The following is a 19,677-nucleotide window of genomic DNA, read 5'->3' as shown; positions in this document are numbered from 1 at the left end:
ATGCAAGCACATTTTATCCTGCCGAGACGAGCAGCAACACCTGGAGGCGGGAGCAGGCCATCGGTTTGTCCACGGCATTAAAGAGCAGGGAGGGCGTGTCGTGGACACTGGACGCCCACTCACTTCTTCCTTTCCATCAGAACCCCAGGATTTTCCTCTTGTCTGCCCTCTTCTTCAGGGTCTTGATAGCCCTGAGCTGGAGTGTGGGTGAGTGCCCAGGCCTCGTTGGGGAACAGCCATGTGATGCCATTCTAGCCAGTAGGACTGGGAGGGGATGTCTGCTCGGGGTTTCTGGGGAATAATCAGGTAAGAAGAGATGCTTGCGAGGCCCATCTCTTTTCTCCTGGACTTTACTGCGTCTGTGTATGGGAGCCAGCCTGTGACCCTGAGGACGGGGCTCGCACCGAGGATGACAGGAGGGGAAGGTGGAAGGAGTGGCTGCTTACGCTGCTATGAATGAACCTTGAAGCCAACCCTTCTCAGGACTTGTCACGTAACTTAGTAGGTTACCCTTGAAATTCTCTATGACTTGCTGCAGAAAGAAAACATCCCTGACAGTACAGTTGACAGATGGGAACTGAGACAGTGAGTTTCTGTAAGGAGAAAAGGAGATGCAGGAGGGGAGCTTACTGAGGTGACAGAGGGCAGGCCTCATAAACGAGAGTGGTAGGTGGGTGAGTGCGGGAGAAAGCCCTGGGGTAGGGGTAGGGTGGGAGGAGTTTAAATAAGGTTCTTTGGGGAAGCCTGAGTGAGAAGGTAACATGTGAGCAGAGACCTTGTTGCAGGAAGCAGGTGGTGAGCTGGATGTGTGTGTGCCCAAGACATACCTGGGGTGCTCTTGGACTCCCCGCCTGCGGGGCATGAGGGAAGCAGGGCTGGACAGGTAGGAGCTGGTCGGTAATGCAGGTACCGCAGAAGCTGCAACTGGCTCTGCTGGAGGGCTGGGTGAGCCCTTCAGAGTTGTCCCGAATTGGGATGAGGGGCTCAGGCCTTTATACTGTCACGTCGACAGTCATCGGGCGCAGGCTGTCCCCGCCAGGAGGCCTGATCTTGGTCGAAGCAGTTCTTCTGCTGAGGAGCTGTCACAGGCTGTAAACACTCCCACAGCTGGGGGGGGGGGGCGTGTTTCATTCCTGGAGGGAGGGCACCTGGACAGGGCATCATGGCAACCTCCTAGGCCTGATGGAGGTGAGGAAGGCGGCCCTCTGTGGGAGGAGCATTTCAGGCAGCAAGAATGGCCAGAGCAAGCTTGCCTGGTGGGTCTGAGGAAGAGCAAGGATGTGGGAGCAACACCGGGAGGCATGAGCAGCAGGAGGTGAGGCCAAGTGAGCAGTGAACTGGCTGGAGGACCCGCATGCACGGGCCCTCCATGCGGCTCGAGTAGAGGAGTCCCACGCCTGGCGTGCTCTTAGAGATCTTGCTGGCCACTGCACTGGGACTCGGCCGGCCAGTGGGCATGGGGGCAAGGGCGGGAGCTGGGGGACCTGGGAAGAGGCTGTGGCAGTGATCCAGAGGTGGCCAGGGCATTGGTGGTGCAGTGAGTGTGTGTGTGGCGGGGGGGTATACGTAAACACACACACATGTTGGTGTTGAAGTATAATTTACATAGTGAAACGCACAGACGTGAGTTTTGACAAACAGGTACACTCTGTAACCTGTTCCCACTCAAGATACAGAATGTTTGCACTTCCCCAGAAAATTAGAGTTACAGTAGTGAATGTAGTCACCAGGTCGAATGTGGAGTGTGAGATGGGGGGGAAGGGGAGCCCGTGGGATCAGTAAGACTGTGAAGGAGCAGATGGGGAGGAGGAGCCAGGTTCAGTGACATGGGGTGACCAAGCCCGGGCCCCGCGAGAGGCCTTCCCGAAGCGCCTATGTGCTGAGGGGCCTCAGCCTCCTCCTGAAGCACCAGGGCTCTGAGCTGGAGCTGCTATTGAGGAACAGGACGGCTGCTTTATTTTTGGCTGTGTCCATTGCCAATCTGATTGCTCTAGGGTACATTAATGGTGTGTGAGGATCTGGATAATGGAGCACTTTGTGACTTCATGCTTGTAATGTGGAAAATGTAAAGTAATTTTTCTTATAAAAGTAATGCCTGTTCAATTTAGGAAAAGTTAGAAAATACAAAAAGGAGAACACATTGTTAAAACTTTTTAATATGGTCTTTCAGACCATTTGGAAAAAATAACTGGGTAACAGTGCTTTTTAAAAACACACACATTTTATTTAGTGTGTATACCACATTATAAAGGTACCTGGGTTGTACAAGATCTTAGCCAAATGCCCGATATCATAGTAAATCCAGTGTTTTTATTGAGTAGCCTCCCTTCAGACAGCTGAAGTGTTACCATGCATTTTCCACTTAAATAATATTGTAGGGTTGTTATTTTTTTTCTTTTTTTTTTTAAATTGACGTACATTAATTAGTTTCAGGTGTACAACATAATGATTCAATATTTGTTCGTATTGCAAAATGATCACCGTAATAAGTCAACATCTGTCACCTCACATAGTTAAAGAATTATTTTTTCTTGATGAGAACTTTTAAGATTTATTCTCTTAGCAACTTTCAAATATGCAAAACAGTATTATTAACTATAGTGTTATTTTCTTAGTTGTGGTTGTTGTTAAACAAACTTTCTCCTCTGTGGGAAAGTTGTTCTTTTTTTTTTTTTTTTTAAATTTATTTTATTTTTGACTGTGTTGGGTCTTCGTTGCTGCACGCGGGCTCTCTCCAGTTGTGGCGATCAGGGACTACTCTTCATTGTGGTGCACGAGCTTCTCATTGCAGTGGCTTCTCTTTTTGCGGAGCACGGCCTCTAGGCGTGCGGGCTTCAGTAGTTGTGACTCGCGGGCTTAGTTGCTCCGTGGCATGTGGAATCTTCCCGGACCAGGGCTCGAACCTGTGTCCCCTGCATTGGCAGGCGGATTCTTAACCACTCCACCAGCAGGGAAGCTGGAAAGTTGTTCTTAACTGCTCTTAATTTTCTAATGGATCTAGATAAGGAAGGATGATTCTATTTATAGAAATTCATCTTGCAGATACCTTTTAAGGAATATCTCTGCTCTGTAAAATTAGAGGAGAAAAGAGTATGAAGAAACACCCAAGCTTTCTTGATTGTGTGTTGGCAAATGCTGCAGGAGACGTGACGAAGGTCTGTAAATGATATACCTGCACTTTCTTCAACTCTAGTTCATGCCCCACCCCCGCAAAAAAAAAACACCCAACCCAACAACGGTTGCTCCAGCTTCCTTCCTGTGCTCTGTTTTGAACATCTCAGGCACCTGACACCTGAGGTGTCCCTGCAGTGGTGCTGACTTAGGGAGACCAAGAAGTTGTGGTTGAAGCGGTGGAGGTCCCAGCTGCAGACGGCTCTGTGCAGCCAGGGCTCTGCTTCCCCTGCAGGAGTTCGCCGACATGAGTCCCCGCTCAGTCAGGAGGAGCCTGCCTTCCCAGGATGCTGTCACAGGGATGCTAGTGACATGGAATGTGTGTTAGAATTGGGGCCCTCTGCCCAGCCTTTCACAACATCAAGTGTTTATGGAGTGCCTACTGTGTGCCGCTGCCCTGGGGAGACCCCGTGACTAAGCAGACAAAAGTGACTCAGCTCTCTGGCTTTACATTCTGGTGGGCAGAGTAGACAGACGTGCAGTAAAGGAAGCGACACCTACAGTACGTGGGAAAGTAGATCAGTGTTAGGGGGGTTGTTGTGCCAAGCTGGGTGGTCAGGGGAGGCCTCAGTGCAGGGAACAGAGGCAGGAGGGAAAGAGCCAGGGTGGGCGCTGGGTGGGAGTGGAGAGGAAGAGGGCGCTGGACCACCAGTGGGGGCAGGGGCTGGTCTGGAGATGAGGCCGGAGAAGTCGCGAGTTGTGTGGCTGTTGTGAGGCCTTGACCGAGATGGCAGGTTTGGGCGGGAAGACCAGGAGCTGCTTGTGGCGATGTGAGGGCTAGAGGCCTGGCAGGTGGGCAGCTGGACGGAGGGGTTTCCTGCCCCACAGAGAGCAGAGAGCTCAGGTGCAGGGTTCCCTCCAGAGAGATTGCTGGTTGTGGGACATGCACACTGTCACCTGCATGAGAAAAGCATCCACTTCATGATGACAGCCACTGGTGTTTTGATATTTACCTTTATCAGACACAGACATATATGCAGTTTTTAGAAACCAGGCTTCATGTGTACGTATGCGCATTTATTCCTTACTGAGGTGGTTGTAGATTCCCACGCAGCTGAGATCCTCTGTACACTTTGCCCAGTTTCTCCCAGGGGTGACGTTTTGCAAAGCTGCAGTCTGATGTCACGATGATGTTGACAGACCCCACCTGCCTCACTCAGAGCCCACTCTTACTTGTAGCGTTCATCTGCGTGGGGTGGCTGCTGAGTCCTACACGGCTTTGCACCTGTGTGGGTTCATGTATCCACAGCAGTCAAGACCAAATGGTTCGAACACCTTTACAACCATACCCACCTCCCTCCCACGCCCCTCCAGCTTGTATACATATTTATGTGGTTTTCTTTGGTTTTGGTTAGCATTTTTTTAAGTTGTGACAAAGTAAACCGTAACATAAAATTTACCATCTTAACCATCTTTTAAGTGTATAATTCAGTAGTGTTCTGTATGTTCACATTGTCGTGCAGCCAATCTCCACACCTGTTCATCATGCAAAACTGAAACTCTGTCCCCGTTAAGCAGTAACTCCCCAGTTCCCCCTCCCCCAGCCCCTGGCACCACCATCTACTTCCTGTCTCTATGAATTTGACTCCTCTAGGGACTTCATATAAGTGGAATCATACAGTATTTGTGCTTTTGTGACTGGCTTATGCAAATTAACATAATGTCTTCACAGTTCATCCATGTTGTAGCTTGTGTCAGAATTTCTTTCCTTTTTATTGCTGAATAATATTCCATTGTGTGGACACACCACATTTTACTTATCCATCATCCGTCGATGGACATGAGGTTACTTCCACCTCTTAGCTGTTGTGAATAAAGCTGCTATGGATGTGGGTGTACAAATATCTCTTCAAGACCCTGCTTTCAATTGCTTTGGGTATAAACCCAGAAGTGGAATTGCTGGATCACAGGTAATTCTATTTTTAATTTTTTGAGGAACTGCCATACTGGTTTCCACAGCAGCTGCACCATTTTTCATTCCCACCAGCAGAGTACAGAGTTCCAATTTCTCCACATCTCCACCAGCACTTGTTATTTTTACTTTACTTTTATTTTTTTGTTTTTTTGTATTGAGTTTTAGGAGTTCTCTATGTATTCTGGACATTAACTCCTTATCTGAAATGTAATTTGCCAGTATTTTCTGTGGGTTGTCTTTTTATCCTGTTGATAGTATCCTTTGATGGGTGAAAGTTTTCAAGAAACCCAGTTTGTCTATTTTTTCTCTTAATGCCTGTGCCTTTGCTATCATATCTAAAAAAATCATTGCCAAATCCAATGTTATGAAGCTTTTTCCCTGTGTTTTGTTCTAAGAATTTTTATAGTGTTAGGTTCAACATTTGGGTCTTTGATCCATTTTGAGTTAATTTTTTTTTTTTTTTTTTTTTTTTTTTTTTAATTTTTATGGCTGTGCTGGGTCTTCATTTCTGTGCGAGGGCTTTCTCTAGCTGTGGCAAGTGGGGGCCACTCTTCATCACGGTGCGCGGGCCTCTCACTATCGCGGCCTCTCTTGTTGCGGAGCACAGGCTCCAGACGCGCAGGCTCAGTAATTGTAGCTCATGGGCCTAGTTGCTCTGCGGCATGTGGGATCTTCCCAGACCAGGGCTCGAACCCGTGTCCCCTGCATTGGCAGGCGGATTCTCAACCACTGCACCACCAGGGAAGCCCCTTGAGTTAATTTTTGTAGATGGTGTTAGGTAAGGGTCCAGTCTCATTCTGCTGCATGTGGATATTCAGTTTTCCTTGAACCCTTGTTGAAGAGACTGTCCTTTGCTGTATTGAATGGCCTTGGCAGCCTTTTTGAAAATCTGTATTCTGTTTCATAGGTCTGTGTGTCTTCATGCCAGTAACACACTGTTTTGATTACTATAACTTCGTAGTAAATTTTGAAATCAGCAAGTGTAAGACCTCCCACTTTGTTCTTTTTCAGAATTTGTTTGGCTATTTGGAGTCCCTTGAGATTCCATATGAATTTTAGGATGGGTTTTTCTGTTTTTGCCCAAAAAAAAAATGTCATTGCAGTTCTGACAGGGATTGCATTAAATCTGTACAGCTTTGGATGTTACTGACATCTTAACAATATTCAGTCTTCGATTCATGAAGATGGGCTGTTTTTCCATTTATTTGTGTTTCTGTTGGTTGTCTCGGCACTGTTTTCTAGTTTTCACATACAAGTCTTTGACCTTGGTTAAGTTTACTTCTAAGTATTTTTTTCTTTTTGATTCTATTTTAAATAGAATTGTTTTGTTTCTTTTTTGGATTTTCACTGTTAATGTGTAGAAATGCAGCTGATGTTTGTTGATTTTGTATCCTTCAGCTCTATTAAATTTGTTTATTCTGTGGAATCTTTAGGGTTTTCTACATATAAGATCATGTCTTTTGCACCCACCTTATATTTTAATATTGTTTTGTAACTTCTTTTTCACTTAATAAATGTTTCAAACATGTTCCCATGTTTCACGTTTAATTACAAATTTACCAAAATTTGTTAGAACCAGTATTATTGGGCCATATGGGCACAGCACACAGTGAATGGAGGCCTCGCCTTCCCCAAACTCCTCGCCAGCACGATGCACTAAGGGACTTCCAGTCAGCTCTGCCCCATGAGCCGTCGAAGCGTAAAGGCCGGAGGCCCTCTGGCTGCGTAGCAGGCAGCTGGCCTGTCTGTGCCCTGCGTGCTTCTTCCCACTTCTCCTGCCAGCACTCCGCTCCTCTGGGAAGCTCCCTGAAGCCAGGGAGGAGGATTCTATCTGAGTGCCTTGGCTAAAACCCAGCTTCTGTAAGTCACTCTCTTCTGCCCAATGATGAGCATCTGTGCTTCAGTCCTCAGATCAGCACACACAGACGGGAGAGTGTGGAAGCGGGGTGCTCTGTGTGTGCTGAGGAGGGGTCCCCGAAGGTGTCAAGGAGGGGCGACCTGGAAGCAGAGCTGAGGAGAATGGGCTGGTGGGTGTCGGGGGAGAGAGTGCGGGGGGGGGGGGGGGGGGGGGGGGGGCGGAGAGAGAGTGCTGGGTGCTGGCAGCTCTAAGGGTCCAGGGAGTGTGTTAATTTAACTTTTGTCTCTGTCTCTCTACAAAGAAGAGCTGAATACTGGAGGGGGTCGGGAGCTCATCTTTGTCCTTGTGCTGGGCCACATGGAAAGTTCTCGAACTAGTCCAGCCACAGCATCCCTTCCCTCAGCTCCACCGCCAAGAGCCCTTTAGAAAAAGGAGGACATGTGAGCCACTGCTCTCCTTGGGGCTGGAAGGTCCAGTGCCTTAGCAGGTGAACAGCCAGCACCATGCCGGTGGCCTCCTGCAGGTCCACTTCTGTGTGTCCTCTGATACGGGCGCGTCACTGCAAAAGGAGACAGTTATGCCAGCCACGCCCCTCACCGGGGCGCACCCTGATCTCAGAAACAGATGTGAGACGTAGGGCTCAGAAGCATGTGACTCGGCATCTTAATCCGTCTCGCAGTGTGCTGGTCAGGGTGACTGTGGCCTCCCCATTTTGTAGATTAGGAAACTGCAGAGGAAGATTAAATAACTTACTCGAGGCTGTGGAGCTGGTGAGCAGCAGGGCTGAGGATCCAACCCGTGGGTGCTTATTGCCCAAGCCCAGGCCTGTTTCCACCCCCTATTTCTGCCATCCCACTGCCCTCCAGCTTAACAATTCCCTCTCCATCTGAACAGCTAATGCCCCCGCCCCAGGGTGGCAGTCCCCTAACCCAGGGTGGCAGTTGGGAAGGTCTGCACTTCTTGGTGGCAGCCTGCCTATCTGTACAGCTCCCTCCCCACTCTGCCCGTGCTGCACTGCACAGTGGCAGGTCGGACCCATTCTTGATTCCATGCCACGTCCCCTCGGCTTGGGGGTCCCCTCCCCCACTCTTTCGGCTGACTCCTCAACCCTGGGGACTTGGGGCAGTTGTGATTTCTGCAGGAAGACCCCAGGATGAGTTAGGTGGCTCCCTACCCATGCAGACCTCTGTCGCTGGGCTTATCTGTGAGGTTCATGTTGTCTACATTTTGGCGCTCCCTGGGCAGGGCCGGACTTCTGTATCTTTACTTTCTGTCTGCTTAGCCCAGTGTCAGCTCCTAGGATGGGCTGTGATTGGTACCTGTGCAGTGGAGCCCTTGGGCTCTGTGTGTTCTTGGGGAGTCAGGCTGGCCCGTGTCTTGTAGGCAAGTGACTTTGATGTGCTCCAGGAGGGAATACAGGCTTCAGGAGCTGACCAGCACCCCGGGGGCCGGTGGATGCTCCTCACTGGTGGCCACTTAAGACTGATGGTGGCTGAGCTGGAACTTCCTTGGTTAAGATGATAAATGGCCAGCTTGGGTTGGCTTAAGCAGAACAGTGAATGAACTGGCATCTTGGGTTATCTCGTGTATAACAAACCACCCCCAAACTTGCTGGCTTAAAACAACGGCTTCATTATCGTTTGTGATTCTGCTCTTGGCAGGGCTCGGTGGGGCCAGCTCATCCCAGCTCCTCACGGGCTCTGCTGGGGCAGCTTGAGCAGCCCGGGGCTGGAACAGCTCACCAGGGGCCCCGGGGCCCGGCCTTGAGGCCCACTTCTCACTCTGTGTGGCCAGCTGGGGCTTCGTCTCAGCGGGGTTGGACTTCTTACACGGCAGCAGGCTCTCTCCAGAGGGCAAATGTTGAACGAAGCTTCCTTACAAGCCCGCCACACATTCTGTTAGTTAAAGACTGGTCCAGGGCCAGCCCAAATTCAGGGGGCGGGGTGCACACGGGCCCAAAGAGCCGAGGAGTCCAGGGCGATGCTCGGAGCAGCAGGCCCGGTCCTGCACGCTCACGCTCACACTCTCACTCTCACCCGCCCTCCCTCTGGCTCACCAGCCCTCATTTCTCCCCTCTAGGCTTTACAGGGATGGGTTCCCCCCAGGCAGGTAGTTTACGCCTTGGGCTTTGGGGCCAGATACCTGGCCTCTACCAGGCAGCTGTGTGGCCTTGGGCAACTTTCTAGACCTCTCTGCATGCCTCCGTTTCCCCCTCGTGGTGAAATGAGGGTGTTCCAGGGCCAGAGCAAGGGAAGGCCCCGGGCCATGCTGCCTGCTGGTTTGAGAAAAGCCCGGGAGGAGTGGGGGGCCGGGGAGCAGGAGGTCTGGCCCTGGAAAGGCAGCGTGCCCTCGGACGGACCCCCACGTGGCCCTGGCCCTGGAGGAAGGCATGGCCGGGTCGCAGCCCCTGCCCCTGGAGACGCCTGCTCTTCTGAGTTTCACGAGGCCTTAGCCGTGCCAGCTGCTCCCTGTCCCCTGGCGTCCAGCAGGGCCCCGCCAGGTCTCGGCGCTGGGTGGCTGGGCCCATGGCCCCGCTCGTCCTTCCTCTTTCTCACAGCGCAGGTGGCAGGAAACCACCTTCACAACGGCTTCCCTCCAGCCACTCAGCCTGTGGGAAAGGGTGGCACGTTCCCAGCAGTGCATGTGGGACTCTGGTGTCAGTGGTGACAGCCACTTGGCCCAGGGGGGCGCAGGCATCCCCGCCTGCCTGAGGGTGGGCCCTTCAGGTCCTCTCCCCTCTGCTCTCTGCACCTGCCTTCCTGGGGCCCCCGGGGGATGGTTTCTGGGCTCTTTTCTTGAAGGTTAAGGGGGGACTGTTAGGGTCTGGCCTACAGAGGAAGATCTCTGGCAGGCCGGCTGCTCTGCGCTGGAGAGAGTGCAGCTGTGTCGGGGCTCATCCCATGTACCCCGGGAACAAGTGCTCACAGTGGCCTGGGACTGAGTTTCCTGTGTGCGGGGGATGGCTTTGAACACACTGCGTGTGCTCAAGACCGGTCAGCAGCTGCCAAGCTGAACTTGACCTGTCACTGTAGAGCTCTGGCTCAGGAACCGGGGCCTGTTGTAGAGGCTTTGCTGTTGGAGTGACTGCCCTGCTACTGGAGACGCAGTAGGGCGTTTGCATTTGGCGCCTCTGCTTGCTGATAGCCCTGCACCACTGCTTCCCGCAGGACCACATAATGACCAATAGAGGGAGGGGGCACTTCCCCGGTCATGTGGAAGCTCACTCTCGGCTTGACAGTGGAGGTGTGCCCTCCAGAAGAAGGTGGGGTGAGCTGGGTGCCGCCTGGGGCCACGCTGGCCTTTTGGTCCCAGCACTTGATCTTCCATGCTCGCGTGGGAGCCCTGGCAGGACTTTCAGCTCTCAAGCAGCCACCGCCGGCCCTGCCCAACCCGCACTTGCTGCTACGTGATTCCAGAGCTCGTGACCCTTGTGCCAGTGTCCATGCCACCACCTCTTGGGTGACAGAGAGAGCATCCTCAACTAAGAGACCCCTTAGCAACAGCCCTTTGTATCTACGACCACTGATGTCCAGTTCGTTGTCAAGTGTCTCATTTGTCCCTGAGCAGATATTTCTGAGCCACCCTTCCAAGGCCCAGGCCAGAAGCTGAAGGAGGCCAGGGAGCTGGACAAACACCCACCGGGCACAGGCACAGTCTGCTGTGGTGCCTTTGCCAGCCAGGTCTGCCCAGCTGGCCATCCAGCTTCATGGGCCCCTGGTCAGGGACTGGGCCCGTGTTGCACCACAGCCCTTCCCCCACAGGGACTGACTGTCTGATTGACCACACCGTGGGGCCATCCCTGGAGGCTCAGCTGGAGGAGACATCGAGAAGGCGACTCTCCATGGACGTCAATGCAGCAAGAACATACGGGGTGGGGGGACTTTTGGGAGCAGGGTCATGACGAGGGAGGCGGTGCCTGTGCATTGCAGCCACTGGTCCTGCGCAGCTGTCAGATGGCCAGGCAGAAGAGCCAGGCTACCTGTGTCCCAGCTGCAGCCAAGTACAAATCCCTGGGATGGGGAGATGGCTGAGGTGCAGCCCCTGTGACTCAGGGCTCTTGTCCCCAGTAGCTCGTGATCTTTCCAAACATGCACACCTGGCAGGTGGCGAGCTTTTGTCCGGTGGACCTCAGTGTGAGTGCCGGGGTCTGCGGGCTCAGTCCCGCAGTGACAGGCCGCTTTGTCCCACTTTCAGACTTTAAGCTATTCGATGTCCCTTGGAGAGTCTTTAGCAGTTTATACTTTAACTAACTCACAGGTGATTTATTGGTAGCCTATTTTTTTTCCCTAGGAGCAGTGATTAGAGATGTTACATGAATAACCAATATTTTAAATGTTTGAGCTTGCTGCTGTTTTCCAATGAATAAAAGCCAAGAGAGATGTTATGTGTTTTTTTTCTTTGTTCCCAGGCAAGCCAATTTTTTCAGTTGATATTCACCCTGACGGGACCAAGTTCGCAACTGGAGGACAAGGTATGTTCACAGGTAGTGGAGGGAGCGCTCACAGCCCTGCGCCTCACCCCATGTCTCCTGATGCCCAGGAGCTGGGAGGAGGGAGAGAGCCTGCTGCTCGTCAGCATGGATGTAGCAGGTCACATCTAAGCCCTTTGTGGCTCTGGCATACTCTCTGTAACTACTTTGGCAGCAGATTCCTGCTGACTAGGCTCATATTACAATCAGTCTGCATCCCCACCTTACTGAGCACGGGGAGTGGCCGGTGGTCCTGTGGACAAAGCCCCAGCCCCAGAGGCAAGATCTCTGGTAGCATTTGCTCACCTTGAAAAAGGGAGGAGGTGGCTAAATTATGAAGTTAGTCATGTAGTCATGAAGCTTATTTTTCTGGGCTCAGAAGAATTCAACTGTGTCACTCAGGAGCTCTGGACTTAGCTGGGGGGCCGGAGTTTTGTCCTTGTCCACGAGAGGGGGCGCACCTTCCTGCCCAACTTGGCACAGTGAGGTGAGGTCTGGGGAGCTGTTGAGGAAATATTTTTACCTACTGACCAAGAGGCCATTTCAAGTGTGCTTTATGGTAATTCTGACATGTCCATTTCTAGGCATTTACTAGTTTTTGCCTTCTGTAAGAGAAAGTTAGTGAGAGGCTGCCCTTTTTTAGTTATCAGTAATGGTAATCATTACTAAAATGCATAGATGTATATTTTTAGCAGAGTACTACATCTGCTTATGACCACAGGAACCTCAAATGCCCTCTTTTAGTTGATCTCCCATCTGTAGGTGATGGCAAAGGGCAGGTAAGATGGTATCGATCCTTTTCCTGTGTTGAGGGCACGTTTCAGGCTTGGTTCTCAAAGTGTCCAGTCAGCTGTGGGAACAGCAATGGACCCCAAGCAGCACCTAGAGGGGAGGAGAGGTTGCGGGGGTGCCTGTGCACAGCCTTTTTGCGTTCCATATGCGGGGTCTGGGTTCTGGGTGGGAACGAGGACCTGCTGGACCTGTGTTAGAGACCAGGCCAGAGTTCAGTGCAGAGCCAGTCTGGCCTCAGCCTCCTACTGAGCCCACTGCTTCCAGTCCCCAGCGGCACTTGTTTTGTTCACCTTCCCTGTGACACATAATAGTAACTCAGATCCCGCTGATCTATCAGCCCTGACTTCTGGCAGCTAGGTGAGGGCGGGTTACAGGCTCCTATTGACACTCCTGACACATTGAGTTGTTTCTGCTCCTTCGTTCCAGGACAGGATTCTGGGAAGGTTGTAATCTGGAATATGTCTCCAGTCCTCCAGGAGGATGACGAGAAGGATGAAAATGTCCCCAAGATGCTTTGCCAGATGGACAATCACTTAGGTATTACAGGGTGGCCCTTTGCAGGCTTTGCGTGTTGGCACAGTGCCCAAGGTTAGCACGTGTGTTTGTAATTAGAGAGATAAGGCCCGTGCGGCGGTAGCTCCCCTCGGCCTGCTGTCTGAAGGCACAGATGTTGGCTGCACACCTGGGTGAGTTATTCAGCAGAAGACTCGGCCTGCCCACAGAACCATCTTTGGACAGTCTGCAGGTACCTCTGGTGATTTCCTGCTCATGAGTCGTTACTGCCTGATTCCATGGGGCTTTGGGGCCAGCGACCTGGAAGCAGTAGGGTTCCGGGGAAGGGTGCACAAAAGACAGCTCACCAAATGTCTCAGTTGGCCGCCGTGTCACTTGGGGCCCTTTGCCAGGCCCTTGTGGCCACTGGACAGTGTTGTAGTTTCCTTTCCTGCCATAGTGCCTTAGTTTCCTGCCCTTGAGCATCAGGGTGACCATACCTGGCTCTGGTTTCCAACCTAGCTGCCCCCCGAGATGCTCCACTATCAGTTATGCCCCCTCCCTGTGTGCTATGTGTTCCTGCTCTCCCGACACGCCCCTTGGCGTCGTCCACCCCAGAACACAAGGTGCCCGCAGGCCACGTGTGGACCACAACTTGGATAATGTCCCTTCTGCTGTGGGGCTCCAGAGGCTCTGACCCATCAGGGCCAACAGGGATTTCTCCTGGCCTTAGTTTATAAGTGCAGGACCAGTCTACCCGCAGTGTTGACAAGTTTGGAAAAAGAGCTGGTAGGTGGCTTGAAGTCAGAGTTTTATGCTCTATCAAGCTGCTCCCCTGAAAGTTCTGGAAAAGGCATCTTGGCCTTTTTAGTACATGCCCTCATTTTGAGAATTATCCCTACTCAGAAATACATCTCATCATTTGACAACCCTTTTGAAATAATGAGATTTATTTACTTACCAGTTTTCATGGAAAGAAGCCTTCTCCTATTGACTGTTTGATTAAGCACTAATGCTTCTCAGATGACGTAGCGTTTCCCCTCCAGACTCTGCTCTGGTATTTGTTCTTACAGCACAAGTAGGTTGGTGCGTGAACTGAATTGTTCTTCTGGGGCTCTCACACAGTAGGTACCTTGAGTAGATCAGATAGATTAGATTTTGTAAACCCTCTGCATCTTGCCAAACTGCACAAAGCAAATGGGCGTGGCGACTGGATTTTCATCACCCTATTTTTTTTTCTTCCCAGCATGTGTGAACTGTGTGCGGTGGTCAAACAGTGGGATGTATTTAGCTTCTGGGGGAGATGACAAACTGATAATGGTGTGGAAGCGGGCTACGTAAGCATCATTTTCTTTTCTTCACATTTTATTTTTAGAAGCTTCTTTGCTGGTCTTTATCACAGTCGCTTTCCCCACCCTGGCACTGAGGTCTCCAGAGCTCTGACTCGATGAGTCCAGGAAGCACATGTAGGCGGGGGCAGCCGGGGCCTGACCAGGGTGGTGGGTGGCCACCCACCTGCCTGTGGACCTGCTCAGTGCTCCTCACAGGGCTGCAGGGTTTCACCTGAAAAAGAAGGGCTCGTCCCTTCCGGGGCTGACATTGATGGCTTCATTTGTTTTGTCCTTCAAGTGAAATTTCCTAACACACAAGTTGCTCTGATGGGATCTGGGGTGGGGGATCCAGAGCCTGCCCTCTTACCATTCACCTCGTTCTCTGTCAGCCTTACCTGGGGCTCCCAGGAGCCTCGCCTTCCCCGAAAGCCCCTGCTCTGCACCTGCAATGAACTAACCATCTCCTGGAGTCTCCTAGGGTGGGTCCTGGGCCTTTGGGGCCAGCCAGGCTGGGGACCAGACCCCACCCTCCTGCTCAGCCAGAGTGTCCCCAAGGCTGTGGCTTGGCGAGCAGAGGCACAGTCTCCTTCGGCCCAGCCAGCTGCCTCTGCAAGCCCTTCCTGTAGGTTTGGAAGAATTCTACAGGAGCGAAGGGTGTTAACAGAGCCTCTGGGGGTCTGAGGTGTTGGCGCCATGTCTGCAGGGCTCCGTGACTGCTCAAGGGCCAGGAGCGAGCACCCCAGTTCCAGTGCTTTCCCTGCCCCGGTGTTAAGGCAGAGGCGTTCAAGTCCTTACAGGAGGGCTTGAAAAATAGTGTTGATTCTGCTGCTTTAGCCAACATAAATAACATACTTAGTATACAATTTGGAAAATTGAAGAGAAAAAATCATAATCCCACCATCTAAAGGAAGCCACAGTTAATATTTTTGTATTTTTCATGTGTGTCCTTCTGGTCCATTTTCCAGCATAGGTGACGTGTGGTAGCATGTTGTATATGACATTCTGGGACCTGTTGCCTTCACTTAATTCTATCCCATGGACATTTTCCCAAGATTGGTGTAGGCCGTGTAGCGTTCCATCCAGTGAACAGATCATAATTTGCCCAATCAGCCCCCATTGTTCACCCGTTTGGCGCTCGCCAGCCGCTGTCTGTCTGCTTTGTCTCTGCGATGCCCGAAAGTCCCCGGGTGCCCTTCTGACTCCTCTCTCACACAGGTACATCGGCCCCAGCACCGTGTTCGGCTCCAGTGGCAAGCTTGCCAACGTGGAGCAGTGGCGATGTGTCTCCATCCTGCGGAGTCACTCAGGCGGTGAGTGGGCTGCCCGTGGGGTGGGCGCCCCGGCGGTGGCCGAGAGCAGCAGCGGCACCTCCACGGCCCCTGTGGACTGTGGGTCCTTAGAGCAGCCCTGTGTCTGGGCCACCCCTCCCCTCCCCGCTGCCTGCCTCCAGCTGCGTCAGTGTCCCCACTCCTGCCCTCATGGGCTGTATGTTTATATCTTTAATGTAGAACTCCCCACGTTCCGCTGTTTATCCTGGGAACTGAGTCACTACCTCCATCAGTGGATCGCTAAGTCCGTAAGCGCACTTTCTTTATTCCACAGAAACCCGCACACGGGGGCCCACTGGAAAGCTTTTTACTTGACTTTGAGAGTGTTTGCAAAGTGTTTTAAATAGGCTTGGTATGGAAAGAAACTCATTTTTCAGATTTGGACTGAAGTTGACAGCACTTAGTCAGATGCCAGGGATACCAGAGTCAGTGCAATTCAGTCTTCCTCGGAGAACCTGCAGTCTAGCTGGGAATAGCTAGGAGGGTGTGCCAGGCAGAGGCCAGCAGAAGCCAGAAAGGCTTGGTGCCAGTGGTGAGCTGGCAGCATCTCACCCCGCTGGACGTGTACTGCACGGCAGCAAGTGGCGCGGGGTGGGGCTGGCTGAGTGTGTGGGGCCAGGTCATGGAAGGCTTGCACTTCTGCTAACGAGGGTGCCCTTTGTCGTGGAGGCCTGAAAGGGGGATCATCTAACAGCCCTGTGGAAAAGAAGGCAGTTTCAGGGTTTCAGATGAAAACTGCAAGGGCCCAACCTAGGCTGTGATCATTGAGAGAGAGAGGAGGAGACTGACCTGGGGACTTCGAAGGGCTGAGCAAAGGGAGGTGTGAGGGAGACCCCTAGCTGGGTGCCTGGGGAGCCAGCGGTATCCTCTGCTGAGACCATACGACCATGGGTTTATGGGGCCGGATGCCAGTTCAGTGCAGGATGTGCTGGGTTTGGGGGTTAGGGGTGGGGGGTGTCCGGAGCTGGTTGGAATTGAGCCTGCAGCTCGGGGGCTGGGGGGGCGGAGATGGGGCAGGAGAGAATCAGCTATGGTCCATTGCAGTCTGTGCTCAACACACACTCTGCAGACGACACTTTAAAGGTGAACAGACCCACCTCTTAGAGACCACAGATTGAGTCCACATCTTTGAAAGCTGATAGTGTAACATTGTGTTATCTTTGATAACAGTAAAAATGTGTAACTTACCCTAACTTGCTGGCAGGTGCTCACAGTGGAGTCTAGTTGGGCTTCTCTGGAACTTGGACAAGGTGTCCATGAGGTTATCCAAGTGGAGTGGGGCCTGAGTGACGACTTTCATGGGGCCCCTAAACTGAGACTTGGACTGAGCCATAACCTCGCCCTCCCTCCTGGCCCACCACCCCAGGGCTCTCCTCGACCAGGCAGGTAGGGGTGCCCACCTTCAGTGGGGATACCTGCCACTCCTTTTGCAGTGGTCCTGGTAGCACCATCAATTGCTAATAAAAACAGTTTTTTTTAATGGCCATAGAAAGCTGTTTCCCTACCATGATAGAGCCCTGTGTCTTTCAAACCACGGGCACATATTATAGTTCACAGTTGAACCATCTTCCCGTTGATACCGAGAAAAGACAAACATGGGTGCTATCACCGCATTTGTTATTTTGGAATTTCTGCAGTACAGTTAAGCAGAATCAGAAGAAGGTAGACAGGGAATTCCCTGGCGGTCCAGTGGTTAGGACTCAGCACTCTCACTGCCGGGGCCCAGGTTGAATCCCTGGTCAGGGAACAAGGATCCCACAAGCCACGTGGCGTGGCCAAAAAAAGAGAGAAAAGAAAAAGAAGAAGAAGGTTGACAAACTGGAAAACAATAGAAAAATGAGATGATATGAGGAATAAAGCTTTTAGGACTTATAAAGCATTGAAAAGCACTTCAGACTAATAATAAGTCATTGAATTGGCCTCATATAAGAAGATTTTTAATTATTTGTCTTTCACTAGTCATAGCCAATTGGAATATGTAATGATAGAAAGAGATAAGTGCAGTTTTACTCAGATTCCCAAGGAGGGTCTCACTGAGAAGGTGGCATCCAGGGGTTGAGCAGATGGCGATGAGGGGACAACCGTGTGGACCTGCAGAGAGCTATCCAAGTGGAGGGAGCAACCGGGGCAGCAGATGGGGTGTAGACGTGGGCTTGGGACCAGGGTAGGGGGAGTGCAGAGGGGAGGGGGCCGGAAGGGGCTCTCCTCTGAGTGAGGCAGAGCAGTGTGGAGGCCTGGGCAGCAGTATGGAGCCCATATGGTGGGGGGCCGAGGCTGCACTGGGGAGACCAGTGATGTGATGTGATCTAGGAGAGAGCCTGTTGGGGGCTATGGGTCGTCATGGTGGAAGTCAGGGTAGGTGGTCACACAGACTCCCTCGGGCGGGAAGTGAGGTGAGGCCCCAGAGGAGGTGGGACAGCTTCCCAGACTGTGGCCTGAGCAGCGGGAGGGATGCAGGTGCCTCACTTGAGGTGGGAGGGGGTGTGGGGGCGAGTGGACATGTTGGGTCCGCAGTGCCTGGCAGCAGGGTGAGTGGACCTGCAGGCGGGCTGTTGGGGGGTGAGCCTGGAGCACAGGGGAGGAGCCTGGGGTGCGGCTGAGCCGGGGAACCAGTGAAGGTGGTGGAGAGAACGTTTGAAGGAGGCAAGAGCAAGCAGCGTGCCCCACGTTGCCTCACGGTCGAGTGAGCACCGAGGATCGGCCGCTGGACTGGATGGCATGGAAGCCGCCGGTGGCCTTGGCAAGCGTGGTTCCTGTTGGTGAAGCCGGGTAAAGACCTAATTGACGGGCGCTCAGGAAAGACTGGGGGAGAGAGCTGGACGGAACCCAGCTGGTCTTGTCAGGCGCCTGCAAAGAAAGACAGCAGAAGAGCTGAGGGGAGGATGGACTCCAGGCCCGATGAGGAGACGGAAGGGCTATAGCGGCTGGAAGACCCATCGGAGAGTGAGCGGGGGACGTGGCGGCGGGGAGGGGGGCAGTAAGACCAGGGAGGGGTCACAGTGCTCTGTCAGGGAGGGTCTCTGGGCATGACTGTGGGAACGATGGCTGAGGCCAGGAGCCAAGGTCATTGGAGTAGGTGAAGGACTGTAAGGGTGTTAGAAAAATCATCCTCTTGGAATCACCAAGAATGATGCTGGAGAGTTGGCGGGAACGACAGTGACCAGAAACTTATATCTTCAAGGACAGGGAGGGTCTCAGATGTGTGTAGAGCTGTGGCGAGAAGGAATGGGCGTTGTATGGTCTGAAGACAGAAGCTCCAAAACTTGGGGTTTGGGGAGGAAGTCATGTCACATGTGTGGATTTACTGCAGAACTCGGCAGTGACTCCAAAGGGCGTCTGGAAGGATGAGTCAGGACGTGGGAGAACTCATTCAAACAAAGTTAACAACATTGAAGGAGGCTACAGTGCTCCTGACAACTTGGTGTGCTGTGAAGGTGGCACCGATGACCGATAACAGAAGGAAAGATTCGTTCCCCACACATGACGGGGTAACCAGCCATTCAGCAGTTCGTGGGTGAAAGGAAGGTAATGTAGAGCCTTAGCTAAAGACAGCATGATAAATTCCAGGTATTAAAGAAACATTCTAAATAAAGCAAGAGAAAACAATTGAATATTTATTAGACCTCCAGCAGAGGGAATATTTTTTCAAAGTTAACAAACAATAAGAGAAATCATTTTAAAATATACAACAAAGGAGAATAACTGACTTTACTACATAAACTTTCAACAGCATAGGAAGGTAAGCTGATGGAATTTGCAGCTAAGGTCTGTATTGTCCATAGTCCATGGAAATTGCTAAGAAAACCGGTCTCCTTTCTGGAGTCCCAGGTGAGCATGTCTCTGCTCTAGGACTCAGGAAGCACAGGGGGGTCTGTGGTATGCATGGCTGCCCCCCAATCCCACCCACGCTCTGGGCCCCAGAAGAGGTTCCTGTGCCTCCTTTAGCAGACACTGCATTCTCGTTAGACCCACCAGCACAAATCACCTCCTAACAGACGGGGTAGGAACAGAGGAGTCCCTGAAGACAGCTTCAGACACACCAATGTGCACAGTCTTCGCTTTGCGAATTAAAGTGGAACTTCAAACATAAAAATGTACTCAATAAGTTAGAAGGGGAAAAAAATCATAATCCTCAAGCTAAAAAGGGACTTTTGAAAAGGACATTCTGCTAGTAGAAATGTGAAGAATCCAGACTCATGAAAATGCCCAGGTGCTCCGCCCAGGTTCCCACGGTGGGGCATCCATCTCAAAGAAACGCCCCAGGGTGTGCAGAATGATGGCACGTGTGCTCGTGGGCATGAGGAACTGGAACCTGGTCCAAG

At 52.0% G+C, this 19,677-nt stretch overlaps 1 protein-coding gene across 5 annotated transcripts in view; it reads left to right on the top strand.

The window, feature by feature from the left end:
• Positions 1–19,677, top strand: part of LOC118880025 (protein HIRA) — a 74,948-nt gene that overhangs the window by 5,045 nt on the left and 50,226 nt on the right. The window contains exons 2-5 of one of the 5 annotated variants that reach the window (XM_036823377.1): positions 11,353–11,415; positions 12,631–12,741; positions 13,943–14,033; positions 15,243–15,337. In XM_036823377.1, the coding sequence (XP_036679272.1) occupies positions 11,353–11,415; positions 12,631–12,741; positions 13,943–14,033; positions 15,243–15,337 (360 nt within the window). Of the gene's footprint in view, positions 1–11,352; positions 11,416–12,629; positions 12,742–12,816; positions 12,950–13,942; positions 14,034–15,242; positions 15,338–15,535; positions 15,604–17,973; positions 18,299–18,502; positions 18,881–19,677 lie in introns of those variants that run through there. The other 4 variants (XM_036823378.1, XM_036823379.1, XM_036823381.1 and 1 more) reach the window with 4 other exon arrangements.

The sequence above is a fragment of the Balaenoptera musculus genome, chromosome 14, assembly GCF_009873245.2.
Source record: "Balaenoptera musculus isolate JJ_BM4_2016_0621 chromosome 14, mBalMus1.pri.v3, whole genome shotgun sequence".
NCBI lineage: Eukaryota > Metazoa > Chordata > Mammalia > Artiodactyla > Balaenopteridae > Balaenoptera > Balaenoptera musculus.
Note: the sequence above shows the minus strand (reverse complement) of the source record. Positions and strands in the feature narration are given on the sequence as shown.